This window comes from Hemitrygon akajei, chromosome 8 (genome assembly GCF_048418815.1).
Source record: "Hemitrygon akajei chromosome 8, sHemAka1.3, whole genome shotgun sequence".
Taxonomy (NCBI): domain Eukaryota; kingdom Metazoa; phylum Chordata; class Chondrichthyes; order Myliobatiformes; family Dasyatidae; genus Hemitrygon; species Hemitrygon akajei.
This window is the reverse complement of record NC_133131.1, coordinates 21,430,515-21,445,982: the sequence shown is the minus strand read 5'-3', so window position 1 is coordinate 21,445,982 and position 15,468 is coordinate 21,430,515. Positions and strand designations below refer to the sequence as shown.

The window sequence follows — 15,468 nt, the reverse complement described above, 5'->3', positions numbered from 1 at the left end:
GAGTCTATTCTCAAGTACCGGTACCTCATTTACACAGATCCTACACTAATCCCACTTCGTAGTCTCACAAGTCTTTCTCAATCCCTCCCCACCCATTGCAGATTCTACCACTTGCTAGGGATAATTTATTAACCTGCTTTTGGGATGTCAGAGGAAACCAGAGTACATAGGGGAAAACCACAGGGTCACATGAAGGCATGCAAACTCCACACAGAGAGCACCAGAGATCAAGATTGAATCTGGGTTATTCGTGCTGTGAGACAGCAGCTCTATTGGTTCTGCAACCATGCTATGATTACTGTACTACTAAAATCAGCATATTATTAAAAATGTGATAAATTGCTCAGGACTTAAAATAGACAGCACCTTGAATACAGTTAGAAAGTAGCCTCTTCTCTCTAGTATTATTTTGGTTCAATGGACAAAATTACAAAAAGAACATTTTGACACTGTGCTACAGCTAATAGAGCCATTGTCCCACAGCACCAGCATCCTGTGTTCAATTCTGACTTTGGGTGGTGTCTATGAGGAGTCGGTACATTCTCACTGTGACCACATGCATTTCCTCTGGGTGCCTTGTTTTCCTCCCATGTCCCAAAAATTGCTTCCGGTACAAAGGTGAGTGGCAGAATGTGGGGGGAGTTCATGAGAATGCAGGGAAAATTTTAAAAAAAGTATTAATGGAAGGATTAATGTAGGATTACTGTAAATGGGTGGTTGATGATCAGTGCAAATTCAGTGGGCCAAAGAGCCTGTTCCCATGCTTTCCCTCTCTATAACTGGGACATTATCTTAAACTGTTTTCATAGAATAATGAGACTACCACTCCACAGTATGATTGTACTTCCACATTTATCCAGGTTGCTTATAGAATTATCGAACTAATATTTTTTTTAAAACTTTGCTCTTAATGATCATTTTACATTGGCACTGATGCAAGAATAATGTATGCAATGTTACATAAATCTGCCTTTCACACTTTGAATTAAAAAACAAAATTTGATTCTATAAGACTTCAGATAATCAGAAAATAGCCCTGGAAGATTTTAAATGCACATGTCCTAACATCAAGTAAGATGTAGACATACTAAAGGTCAAAAATTTACAGATAAAATATGTTTCCTACCAGTCACAATTTTCCCTGTGCTCCCAGCAATTGTAACCAAATACTGAACAAGATGTTGGCTGTTTGTGGTTTTCCCACTGCCACTTCTGCCTAAAAGAACAATGGACTGATCTTGCCTGGTAGTTAGTAAATTTCTGTAGGCAGCTTGTGCAATAGCATACACATGTGGAGAGGTATCTTCTCTGCGACATCCTTTAAACATGTGCATAACCTAAAACATGAATAATGTGATTAAACTTTGTACTCATTACTAAACTATATTTGAAAGAAAATGTCACATGTTTTGCTGTATTTAAATGAACAGCATTTCATATCCAGTTAATTACAAGTAATTTTAAGCATATACAAACATATCTATTTCTGAACATATAAGTGACAATTTAACTTATGCCACATGACTTTGGAGCAATCAAGCAAGTTGAGTTTCTGTTTTTTTTTGTTACTTCTTTACGGAATTTACTACTGAAAGATATACTGGTCTCAAATGTGTAACAAATTCATCATAATATACCATTAAAATCAGTCCCCATCCCATCAGAACTGCAAGACAGGAATGGAAAAGAAAAACTAAAAAGGAGTGTGCCATCTGCTATTCAAAAAAAGCTTGAGCACTGATATTAGATGTCTTCTGAAGGTAACCTGTATAGTAGAGCAATACCTAACATGTTAGTACAAAAAGATTTTTGATTCTCTACAAAAAAAATCATAGTATATTTTTTGCTAAACTATTTTTACACTTTAACTTTGTTTTTAGTCATTGTTCAATTCAACATCATGATTTCTCATTAGTTTTAAAGTCATAGCATTCTTAAAATAGGCACAGAACAATTCCATAGTTCTTTGGGAATATTGGAGATTTCCAGTGTATCCACACATCTGTTTGCACTTTTTAAAGTGAAAAACACAGGTAAGAGTCTAAAGAAAGGTCCAGAATTATTTTCTTGTATGTTTTTTTAAAAGTGAAACAGCAATTCGCAACTATTAGTTTCTAAAACACCTGCAGTATGCTAAACCAGCTGACTAAACAACCCAATTTCAACATCAAATATTATCAGACAATTAAATGAAAAATTAGAGCCATCAATAAATCTAACAATACAAATACACAGCTTAGAATATTCATACTTACTAGATGGTTACAATTTTCAAACTGCAGTAAGTGTAAACCTATAACTTTACATTCACTGAAAAACGTGTATAACAAATGATCTCAGATAACATTTCTGATAAATTTTAGAATAAGTATCTCACTTATTTTTGTTCAGGATTTATTTTTAAATATATTATTCCTTTTCAAATACAAAATATTCAGTAAGTCTGATTACAACATAAACCGATCTTCAAATTTGTCCTTTGTTAATGTAAACAATTGCAAAAGTTCACTTCTAAACACTTGAAATTTAATGGGTTATACATTAGCAAATGGAATCAGAATTAGAAAAGATTGATTATCTTGAAAAACGTAAATGGCAAAATTACATTGTGTTATGTGTTGTGTGCTATTGGTAATGTGTTTGAACCTTAGCCCCAGAGTAACACTGTTTCATTTGGCTGTATTAACATATAGTTGAATGATAATTAAACTTGAAACTTGAACTTGAATTTGGGCTATTATTAAAATTTATGCAATTTTATTAGTTAATTTTGACATCAATATCACAAGCCATAAAATGATGGGAAAAAACCCTTATTTCATTTCACTTAATTTATTAAGTATTTTTCAGCAAGAACCCTACATAATTTTAGTTGAATTACTCAGTATAGGAATATTTAAAAAGAAAGACACAACTTAGACAGTACACTGTATGATTTTCATATATTAATCATACAATACACCAAAAATATTTTGATTCCAAGTTAGAATGATAAAGAATTGAAGACATTGCTATAATAAGTGCAATTGAAATTTCATGGTTCAAAATACACTAATATTTAATATGCACAATACCAGAATATTAATAACATACCTTCTCAGAATACATTGAAGGAGAGCTGAGGGGATTGACTACCACCATATTTGACCCTGCATATGTGTGGATTAGGTTACTTCCATATCGTTGGCGTATCGTGTGCAGAACACTAGATTCATTGAGATACAACAAGGATGCAAGATCTTCCACTCGGTCATAGGTTGGTGGATTGGCCTGTTAAATGAAGCATATGGAATAAAGATATAGAATAAAGTACAATTCAATCAGAAAACAAAATATAAAGCATGCCAATGGATTTGTGCTAACAAAGGTGATCAAAAAGGATTTTCAGCTGCAAACCCAGCAGATTTCTGTCATAACTTTTTTGCTAGTGAAGCCAAAGTCAGAACCTTGCTCCTCCTCAGAGGGAGAAACTTAAAAGCAAGGTGAGTACTCCACGCATAAAGAATTTGCTCTAAATTCAGCTATTAAGAAATTTGCACAAAGCCTGCTGTGGCACTGGAATAAAATCCGGTGTAAAATCTGAGAGTAGATTTAGGCCCATGTTGACATAGTTAATGTATCAGGACCTCTGAGGTATGCATAGGAGTAATGCTGCACTTTAAACCAACTACAACTTGTAAGTGGATTGATAAGGATAAGATGGCTGGGGTTCTATCTATGTCTCTGATCTGCAATGTCACTCAAACTGTGTTTTTTCACAGTGGATGAAATTCCGTTCCTGGAGCTCACCAACCGGCTGTTTTCTGACATTCTCCAGGCAGCGTGGAAGACTACACATCAAATACATTCTCAGAAACTCAGATTTAACAAGGTGACTTCATAGCCTATGCCTTTACAGAAGCCAGATGAAAATCATTTTCTAATACAGACATTGTTTGTCTTTGGTTATAGCTGTATAAAGTGAGAATTATTGCATGTTCAGTATATTTAATAATTAGCACCTAGAGGATAACAAAGTCTCAAGTAGCTATATACCAAACTTCAAAGGATGATAGCATTTATTTAAAAATTATAACAATAACAAAGAATCAAAATATTTGTAAGGTCATTTGTATGCACTAGACTTGCCTTTTCCACATCATCTTCATCTACATCCAGAATAGTTCGATCATGATCCAGTTTAATTTTCACTTTTCCTTCTGGTAGTTTGGGGAGTGCAGCATCAGTTTTTAAACAAGCAGCTGCAAGAGCAAATAGGATCTTAAGCATGCTAAATGCAATGTTATGAAACACAATATTTACATTTAAAGATGTATCTATTTAGTACAATTCCTGGTCTAACAAAGACATATCTGGAGCTAATCTAACCAACTGAAATTCTAGTTTAGTTTAAAAAAATACAGTATACTAAAGCACTTTGATGTAGGAAACAATCAAACAAAATGGCTAATATCAATTGACAATGCCTGTTAGTTGGTGCATTTGATTATCATGATAATGGGGGAAAAATGTAAAAGTTCTTCAAGAAAAAAAGAGTGCATTATACCTACCACTAGCCACCTCCAGCTACAGAGTTCATCAGATTTTTGAGGCATCCTATTTTAATTCAAGGATGTGAGATTTATGGCAGTGCTATTACACAACCCAATGACACAAAAAGCAAGTGACAACAATCTGGCTTCTTCAACCGCAAAGAGTTCTAAAATTGGCAGAAGCAATCAACCAATGATACAAATGATTGGTTGCTAGGCCATTTAAGAGTAATAACACTGCTCTATAGGTTCAAATATCCCTCAACACCTACAAAAAACTTGGAATAGTGATGCTGCTTTAGTGGACCTGTTGCCTGTTTTGAGAGAAAACTTTAATTAGAATGCCCTATAACACTAAGGCCAAAGCCATGCATGAGCTAGAAATGACTATATGTGTCTTTCTTCCTCCACGTTTTTAAGTGAATGGGATGGTTGGGGAGAGAAAGAACATTTGAGGAAAGACCACCTTTTGCTCACATCAGTTCTATCATGCACACTGTAGTGAAAGAGTGGACCAAGGGTAAAAGGAAATGATAAAGGTATACACATATGGCATCTGCAGATTTTCTCTTGTTTACAATAGAGATAAACCTGGAATTTTGGGCTGGGGGTTGGGGGCTGGTGGGATGTGGTAAGAGGGCAGTAGTATATTGGGTAAGGCATGAAATTCCACTGAGGTTCAAGGGTGTGGAAATCTTACGTGAAATCAGCAACAAGAAAGGCATTTGGACAGGTAAGGGGGGGGGATGGACTTGGAAGGTATGGGCCAAACAGAGGCAACTGGAATTAGCAGGAAGAATACTGTTATCAGCATGGACCTGTTAGGCCAACGTGTCTGTTTCTGTGCTGTATTACTCCATGACTCGAATATGTCCTTAAATATTTAGTGTATTATAATATTATATTCAAGGAAGCTCAACTATTAACTACCCAGTACAGAAATTAGAACCTGGTGAATTGTTAAAATGAGGCACCTATTACAACTTTGCCATTTACAGCTCAAGCACTTGTTAAAGTTACAATACAATCAGTTGGAAAATGCATCTAATAACGCCAGAAATTAAGTTTAGAGGAATAAACAAAATAAAGTCACAGTTAACATAACATACAGGTATTTAAATATTGAGTAGAAAAACACTTAGTAATAACATTATTGGTTACAGAATAAATTTTCTACATTTGGTCCAACCCTTTCCTATGGCCTAAAGCCATTGACTTCAAATTATCTTACTTGTCATTACACCATCTTCCCCAAGGAACTGAAATTCTCTTCCTCAATATCCTTCCACCAGTTGTCTGTCTATATTTCAAGATGTCCCATTTCACCTAACACTTTTCCAAAGGACCTGTTACCAGTCTTCTTTGCCTTGCAACCCATCAATTTCTCTTCCACTGACTACGTTTCTTAAGAAAAGCACTCTTCCTCACTGGCTAATCTCAATCCCCACACTTTGGTAAATGTGTCTCTGAATATGTTTCCCATACCAAGATACCCTCTTAAACATTGACTTGAATGCCTTTTTTGGCTGAGACTAAGTTTTTCGAGTCTTACCCATTACCCTCCTCCTGTAACAAACATTCTTTCTCCATGACTTACCAAGCTGACTCAAAGGTTTATGCCTACCATGAGCCCCTCTTTACTCTGCCCCACATCCAGTTTCCTGATTCCCATTTGTCATTTTACACAAAATCAATAAGAAAAATTTACATTTATAATTACCTAATGAAAATCCATCTTTGTGGACCAGCCACACTTTATCAGCTTCAAACCATGCCTGCTCTGCAGCAATCTGCTCCTCAGTCTTCGCCTGTAATCAGATATAATATGGAATGTCAAATTAGTTGATAATACGTTAACACTAGACTTCCTGTTACCAATGAAAGAAGATGCAGCACCATAGGAGTTTTTAAAGACAAGTTATTGCTTTGCTCAATTTTTTAAAAATATCTTTTTCAAAATATTTTTAAACACCTCGTGTTATTGGCCAGATCATTCTGTTTAAATTTTAGATCAAATTTTACCCATTTTCAGGCCATATAATTTGTTTGTTAATCCCCAAGGCTACAATTATTTTGAGGCATTATTATATTGAAGGAACTAAAATGTCAACTACCCTATGCAGGAAACTACAGAAGAAATATTGTTAATATGATTGTGATATCATTTTCTTAAGTTTCTGAAATATGTATTTAAATATCTAGCATCATATTCCATCAACTAAAGAAAATTTTATATTGTCCAATTACATCCTCATATGATCTATACAAAACAGAATGAATTAATTAAAAGCTGCTGTATGCCTATTGACCGCCAGTTGGAAAACTTTACATACTCAGATCAAAGAGCAAATTACACATTTCCTCACATCTTTCTGACACACATTTATTGGCAAAACTACCATAGTAAAGTAACAATTTTAAACCTTTAAGTTAACTTTCACTTGTATTTATTTCAATTTACTATACTGTATTTGTTCCTCACAAAATGTGCTTCCCTATTCTGCATTAAGGAAATATAATGAATGCGAAACAGATTCTGGAGAAGGCCATTCAAAAAGATCGCAACTGATCTTTTATTTCAGCGCCACTTTTCTGCACCAACAGTTTATCATTCAATTCCCTTAATACCCAAGAATCCATTGAGCTCAGAGACTACACCTCCACAAATTTCTGTCTGAAGAATTTTTCCTCATTTCTGCATTGAATGATTGACTCTATATCTTGAGACACTGATCCCTAATTTTAGACACTATAATCAAAGACGCAATCAACCCTGGATTCATCATCAAACCAGAGAAAAATTGTGTATGTTTCAATGAGTTTGCCTGTTGTTCCATTTAACACAAGAGAGTAGCTTAACATCTTTACATTGGAGGATTGCTTGGCACCACAATCCTTAAAATTAAACTGGTGAACTTTCATTGGACATCCTAAACGATCATAGTCTCCTCCAAGTGAGGCTAGACCTGTAAATAATATTTCTTGAGCAATTTTACCAGGGTCCCATATATTTTCAATAAGACATCTTCATTCTGCATTCAAATTCACCTGCAAGTTAATCATTTCAGTTTTCAGTTGTCCATGCTCAAGGTCACCCTGCCACTCTCATTGTCTCACTTTAAAAACACTTCACTTTCCTATTTTGCTCTGAAAATAGATGACTTCATATTTTGCTATGTTACCGTATATACCATGCACATAGCCTGAACTCTCCATCCACTCAGCTACCCATTTTCAGTCATCACCAAATTTAAATATGACACATAGTCCCTTCATTCAAATACCTGATACAGATTCTGAGCTGGGCTGCAGCACCCATCCTAGCACTGTTAGTCATAACTTCACAACTCAAAAATAGCCTGCTCATTCCATATATGTTCTGAATATTAACCAAACGTCAATGCACACCACTATATTACCCTCCCAGTCCCTCATTGCTCTAATTATTTCATCACCCAACTCCACGTAAACTATATCCTCTGGTTTAGCTTTATCTATTCTGCTGGTTAGAATAGCTCACCCACCCTCACCCCCCAATAACCCATGTCACAAATAAACTAAAATGTTAACCATGTTGTCTTTGCTACTTTCCAATTTGTGGGAACATTAGCAGAATCAATTAAAATTCTATATTGAGACAACTACTGCATCCACCATTTCCATACCACCATTTTTTTTACCAATGCTAATTATTTCAGCTATTCATCACTCTATATCTGTTGTCTCCACCATTTTCAGGTTTTCTGCCATGAAAGCCAATGCAAAATACACTGCCATTTCACTGGCATTTTCTTATTCACTAACATAATTTCTTTGTTTCTTAAGATACAGCACAGAATAACCCCTTCTGGTCCTTCAAACTACACCGCCCAGTAATCCCCGGATTTAATCCTAGCATAATCACAGGACAATTTACAATGACAAACTGACCTGCCAACCAGTATGTCTTTAGACTATGGGAAGATACTGGAGTACCCGGAAGAAACTCATGGGGAACTGGGGAAGAGCATACAACTCCTTACAAACAGTAGTGGGAATTGAACCTAGGTTGCTGGTATTCCTTGTTTCGATCTTATCTTCTGTGATTTTCTTTTCTTTCCACATATCTAAGAAATCTTTTACAGACTACTTTTAGTTGTCAACTTGATTACTTGTATTCTACTTTATTTATGTCAATCTTGATTTACCTTACTCCTACTTGAAATAGAGGCATACTTTTAATGCTTGCATCCATTCTTTAGTCTTGTTTTCAATACTTATTTTGGCACTCTGCACAATCATCTAGTCCTTCTACTCTCCTCTACTTGCTCCAAGCAATTTAGTTAAAGCCTCATCTAAAACCCTGGGCATTTGATTTTGTCTGATTCAAGTGATAACTGATAGCTGTTCCAACGGAACTCCCTCAGTTTGCAAAGGTAACACTAAGCTTTCAATTACTGGTATTTTAATTCTCCTCTTACTTAGGCCATCTCTTAAAGTAGACTTTAAGAGACTTCTGGACATGGCAAAGACTTTAACAATTATGCTGTTCACCTTCATATCTCCTCCATCACCTTTAACATTCCTTTATATACTCTATTACTACATCATTTGCCTGATACTGTTATCTTACTGGTTATTTAAAATTTTCATGCCTCTTAATCATAAATCCTCTCTTGTGATCTTTTCTCTCCCATTTTTTCTACAGTTGAAAACTTCTTTGCAATTTGCAATGGTAAATGATCTGAAACATTAATAGCTTTCTAACATGTTGACTTGCTGAATATTTCCAGTATTGTCCTTTCTTTATGCTTTTGAATGCACTGAAAATGAGTGACCATTGAACACTGAACTAAACATAGATAAAAATACAGCAAGAATAGGGCAATAACTTGTGTTCTGTTTAAAATTCCATTTTTAATTTATGTAAATTTTCCATTCATGAACAATGATCAAAAAGATTATCAAATCAATTATGTACTTCCAATACACAAGATTGTAAAAAAAAATAAACTGCCAAAATTTATATATAATCATTAGAATAAGCATAATCATATATTTAACATGATAAATTAAATATTAATGGTAGATTAGTTACTCAACATCATGCAAGTACTTCCCAACAATAACTTCACAAAAGCAGCATGGAAATTTAAATGCCAACCTGAGGCTGGGTTGAGGCAGATGCTGAGGAAGACTGTAGCACCGCTGCTGGCACCTCTTCCACCTTCTGGTGAGCAGCAGCACAAGCCAAGCACAGCAAAGAAAAGCAAACCAAATTTAAAGAATGTTACTTACTGTAACTAAGATCATTTCTGACTTATAGCCACACTCCATGTTTCATTTTTGAGAGCATATTACTTGAGGTGATGAAATTATCAAGTTATCACAGACAGTGGTATAACTTGCAAAGTTTGTGCTACTAAAGTTCAGATGAGGAATTTATACTTGGAGTACCAGAATATGTGAACATCTTTAGCTGGGATGGGAAAGCAGATGATAAAAATAACAAATATAAAATATGAACTCTGAAGGAGACCTATGGACTCTTTTCCAAAGATTCATGTGCCCAATATTTATTGCTTATTTATTTATTATTATTTCTTTCTTTTTGTATTTGCACAGTTTGGTTTTTTTTAACACTGGTCAAACGCTCAAGTTGATGCGGTCTTTCATTGATTATGTTGTGGTTATTAATCTATTATGGATTTATTGAGTATGTCCACAAGGAAATAAATCTCAGGGGTGTATATGGTGATATATATGTATTTGGATAATAAATGTACTTGGAAAATGTCAAAGTTACCTTTTATTTTAAAATTACAAAAATGTAAGCAAGTTCAAAAGCAATTAAGTTTGGCATTTTTAAGTATTCTACAATATTATTATACTCATTTGTCAGAAGTAAATCAACAGATTCCTTTCCCCATCATAATTAAAGTCATTTGTGAAAAGCAGAAAATTCTAGAGATACTCTAACATGTCAGGGTTGCAGAGAAAGAAAAATAATTTAGGCCAATAACCTGCTCATTAGGTTCAACATCTGCTTGAAATAGTAGCCTTTCTTTACCCACTCTCCACAGATACTGCAGACCCTGCTGAGTATTTCTAGCTTCTTCAACACTTTGCTTTTGGATACAACTCCAATATTATAACTGCATATCCAAAAACCACTGAAAAATTTCTGTTTAATAGTTAGATCATCAGACAGACTATAAACATGGCCCTGCTAACATCACCCAAATATGATAAATGAAATAAAGAATAGAGAATCTGACCTACAAGCCCTATGTTCACATTGAGAAGCATATTATAGCAGAGTAACAGCAATGACGATAATCTAACGCCAAAGCGATTAGATTAGATATAGGATTTAAAAACTGATTTCTTATGGCATGAAACTCATTTCAATTTTGCAAATTCATGACACTGTGACAATCCAAATGCATATATGCCAAACTGTATTAAAAACTACAGATCAGCACCTTTGCTTATTGCTGGATTCAATTTTCAGTTGCAATTTATGGAGAATAAAACATGGTATTAGCCATTTTGATTTGCCCAAGATTCGAGTTTATGTAAAAATCCTAACAGGTTTGATAGAAATTAAAAACATTTTTTAAAAAGCTACATAACTCAACAAGGTAACACTTCAAATATGATAAGTCACCTCTTTTCTACAGAATTTGAAATGTAATTTGAATGCTTGCTAGTTTGTCCATACACTGACATCTTAAGCCACAGACAGGAGAATAAGTGGAAAATGTAAGTGACTAGCAGCTAGCAAAGAATAAACTGTCATGAAAAACCAGAATTGAAAAAAGGAACAAGTAAGATCCCTCAAGCTCACTACATGACGTTCTACCAAAATAAATCATTTACCCAAGAAGTCAGGCAGCATCTATGAAGAGAAATAAGAGTTAATGTTGATGGGGGTCATCAACCTGAAACATTAGCTCTATTTCTGCTCTACTGCTGCTGCATGACTTGCTAAGTATTTCCTGCATTTTGTTTATTTTAAATTTTATTTCCAGCTTATGCAGCACTTGATTTTTTTAAAATTCACTTTTACTTTCAAACTCACCCTGAATGTTCATTGGACATGATAGCATTAAGTAAATTTATCATTCAGAAAATGTAGACTTTTCACACACCCCCACCCACCAAATTTTTAAAGCTATTCTGAAGTTAGGTATCTCAAGTTCCTTCTGTTTTTAAAAAAAAACTTCAAAAACCTGATGGGTAGAAACTCAAACAAAAATATATTCTGAAGCTGATGTGAACCAACTTCCATTTTTGTCAAGATTTCTATTCGGAATAAATTTATTCAAAGAAAGGAGAGTTTCTTTTCTTTTCCCATTTTAAGTCCCAATTTAAATAAGATGGAGATAGAAAGTGCCAGGATGAAAGGGGCCTGGGAAGTGATGGGAAAAAAAATATCGAGCAACACACACAAAATAATGTAGAGGAACTCAGCAGGCCAGGCAGCATCTAGTACAGTCGACAGAGTAGAGTATAGTCGACGTTTTAGGCCGAACCCTTTGGCAGGACTGAAAGGTTCATTCATATTAGGTAAAATTCGGAACTGAATTAGTGTCAAAACAATGTCACATGTCTTTAATATGTAAAATGCCAACAGATTGTCTTGCATGTCAAACACGGCATTCTTTCAAAAACCTGAGTCTCTTTACAAACCTTTCACATTAGCTCAAAAGGCTGTTAGAGTACAAATGCAATGCTGAATACTTGTGACAGTAGAATGTAATATTACTTAAGTTTCCAAGATCAAAAAGTAAAACAAAAGCTATCAAAAAATGTGACATTCTACCTGAAAACTGACATACTAATTAAATTATTTGTACTGTCTTTAAAATATCGAAATTTTGAGAATCACATTCCTTTGCAAAATCTTTGATTTACCCAATTAAAAACAGATAAATTATATAGTAAACAGTGAAGAAACACATCAGCAGGAAATAAACAGGCAAACAAAGGAACACCAAGAGATGAGGGGAAAAATGCATCACAGGATAGACATGAAAGCAGCCTTACAGTCCAGCATGACACACGGGCACAGACACCAGCCCAGACACCTGCCTGTGCGAGATCGTTGGAGCGGGCGTGGGAATCAATGCTCTGTGTAGAAGTGACCACAGGTTCCAGCTGTGATAGCAATGTAATGTGAAAAAAACAAAATCCAGGTGTAAAAATGAGAATGAAGAGAGAAAGGTGAAGTCATCAAGCAAACAACTGCATAGATATAAATACAGCAAAATCAAAATGCAACTAAGGCTGTTATTACAACACATCTGCTTAGGGACTATTAATTTCGCACAGCATCTAAAATTCTAAAATTTGGATTCTATCTTTTTTCTTTGATTTGCATTAAAAAAGGGACAATAATCTGTAATTTTGCACTATAATATGTGAAATTCAGCACCAGAATTTTGCATGTTTCAGCATATGATGAGGATTGATTTTTCGATAATAACGAGATCTGTAGAATTATATACAGAAAATGTTGGTAAAGTTCAGCATTTATTGCATTTTCAGGCTATATTGTGTTTAGTTTATCCAGACCACATCATTATGTATCATTCTTTCCATTAGATAAACACTTTGAGTCTTAAACTGGCAGGAAGAAACGCTGACAAAGCCTATGACTGCATATCTCTTTCGCGCACCTCTGCTCTCACCCCTTCATCTCCACCCTCCACCCTCCACCCAATCAGCCTTTCCACTCGATGGATCATTGTTAAATTTCTGCCACCTTCAAAGTGATTTAACCATCAGATGCATTTTCCCTTCTCAGCTTTCCATCAGGACCATGTCCATCCACTCCCACTAATCATCCCCTTCTTACGGCATTTTCCCTTGTAACCAACACTTGTACTTTCCTCTCTTCCCTCTTCACCACCTAGGGGTCCAAATAATCTTTCCAAGTGAAGTCGCAATTCAGGTGCACTTCTTCATAGTATTCAGTATGGTCTGCTCCACATTGGAGAAACAAACCTTCAGAGTATTTTTTGAATAGGAACACAACGCTGGAAGAAATCAGCAGGTCAGGCCGAGTTCTTCCAGTGTTGTGTTCCTGTTCTTTGATTCACAGAATCTGCAGTTGTATTTTTGTGTTTTAGAGTTTTTTGAATGTTTTCAACCTGAAACATCAACTCTTTCTTGCTTCCCATAACTGCCTGAGCTGCTGAGTGCTTCCAGTATTTTCTATATTTCGATTTCCAGCATTTGCAGTTTTATTTTTATTTTCACTGGAATGTGGAAGAAATAGGTTTCCCTGTATAAACTAAACTATATTGTGTAACTTTAAAAATTGTTAACCGATACATATGCAAAACTATGAATGCAAGATCTTGTTACTGAGACAGAATGACAAAGTTTTAGGCAGAATTCCCGTGAAAGTTCCATCAATTGTACTGCAAGGAAGATGGCTTTTTAAAATTTTGATCTACATGGCTCACAGTTAATGTAGCTACATTATATTGCATATTTAGTACACAATCTAAAATTGTCATAAAACTTATTTTAAAGCCTAGTATCAGATTTATTCCAGGAATTGATAGATATTTACAAGGTCATGGATAGGGGCTAAAAGTGAATTTAGAGATCCTTTCCAAGAACTTGTGACACATGTCAAATCTACAACTACAGATTAATTTTTCTGTTACAGCACAAAGCTGAAGAAGTTGTTTTCAAGTGAACACTACATTTTGAAGAGAGCTACTTTCAAACTTGCAGTTTGTTACATAGACTACTGAATGTAGTTCAAAATTTAAAATTACAAATTCTGCTTACTATAACCATGTGATATTCAAGTTCAAAATGTCAAATAAAATTTCCTAATATTAAATTTATTGAAATGAAGTTTATTTTGATGAATGCTCAAGTCTGTACATATCAGGAACAATGAGAATTTTTTTCAATTATCTCACGTCTTTACAGCACAAAAGGACACTGAAAAAAGTTTCTAAAATTCATATCTATCTTCATATGCAACTTAAGTAGAAACTTAAGTAGAAATGCTGCTGACATTTTAAAGTAAGTTTTAAAAATAAAGCTAACAAAAATATAAATTAATCAAAGTTAGAACGAGAAAACAGACTTGCTATCATTGCAACAAATATAAAATTTAAAATTACAGAGAAAATTCACAAGGATGCTGCCAGGACTGGAGGACTCAGTTTTAAGATTGAGTGGGTTAGAAACTTATTCCTTGAAATGTAGAAGATTGAGGGGAAAATTGATAGAGGTATTCAAAATTAGGAAGTATATAGATAGAGTAAATGCAATTAAGCTTTTTTCCACTGAGGTTGGAGGGGAGAACAACCAGAAGTCATGGGATAATGGTGAAAGTTGAAAAGTTTAAGGGGAACATGAAGGAAAACTTCTTCACTCAGAGGGTCATGAGAGTGTGGAATGAGCTGCAAGCACAAGAGAGGTGTGGACAGGTACCTGGATAGTAGGGGAATGGATGGCTATAGCCCAGGTGCAGGTCGATGGGACTAGGCAGTTTAAATTGTTTGGCACAGACTAGATGGGCTGAAGAACCTGCATCTATGCTGTACTTTTCTATGACTCTAGTATTTACATTATTTCTAAAATAATAACTCAACTATGAAGGTATATCAATACTTTTCCCCCCACAAACATAGTAAGTCACTAGTAGGAGGCCCCAAACTATAAAAAAATTGGAATAATTGGCAAGAATACCTGAGGAATGATAGCAAGAAATCAAATTTTGCAGTGATTTCATATAATCTACAAAATATCATCAAAAAGATAGTGGAAGGGAACTCATTAATAATTGTCAAGGAGAATTGGCAACATATTTTAAAAGGAAACACTTGCAGGGATACGAGAGAAGATTAGTAGGTTACATTTTAAAAATTATTCTTTTGAAGCTTTTACACTCGCATCGCACCCTGAGGAGAATAGAAAGCAA

At 34.8% G+C, this 15,468-nt stretch overlaps 1 protein-coding gene across 14 annotated transcripts in view; it reads right to left on the bottom strand.

Moving 5' to 3' along the window:
• myo18ab (myosin XVIIIA b) overlaps window positions 1-15,468 on the bottom strand; it is a 218,052-nt gene that overhangs the window by 111,474 nt on the left and 91,110 nt on the right. For 6 of the 14 annotated variants that reach the window (XM_073053423.1, XM_073053424.1, XM_073053414.1 and 3 more), the window contains 6 exons: window positions 12,564-12,674; window positions 9,676-9,741; window positions 6,253-6,340; window positions 4,129-4,241; window positions 3,094-3,270; window positions 1,127-1,337 (listed from right to left, as the gene is read on the bottom strand). In XM_073053423.1, the coding sequence (XP_072909524.1) occupies window positions 1,127-1,337; window positions 3,094-3,270; window positions 4,129-4,241; window positions 6,253-6,340; window positions 9,676-9,741; window positions 12,564-12,674 (766 nt within the window). Of the gene's footprint in view, window positions 1-1,126; window positions 1,338-3,093; window positions 3,271-4,128; window positions 4,242-6,252; window positions 6,341-9,675; window positions 9,742-12,563; window positions 12,675-15,468 lie in introns of those variants that run through there. The other 8 variants (XM_073053426.1, XM_073053427.1, XM_073053422.1 and 5 more) reach the window with 4 other exon arrangements.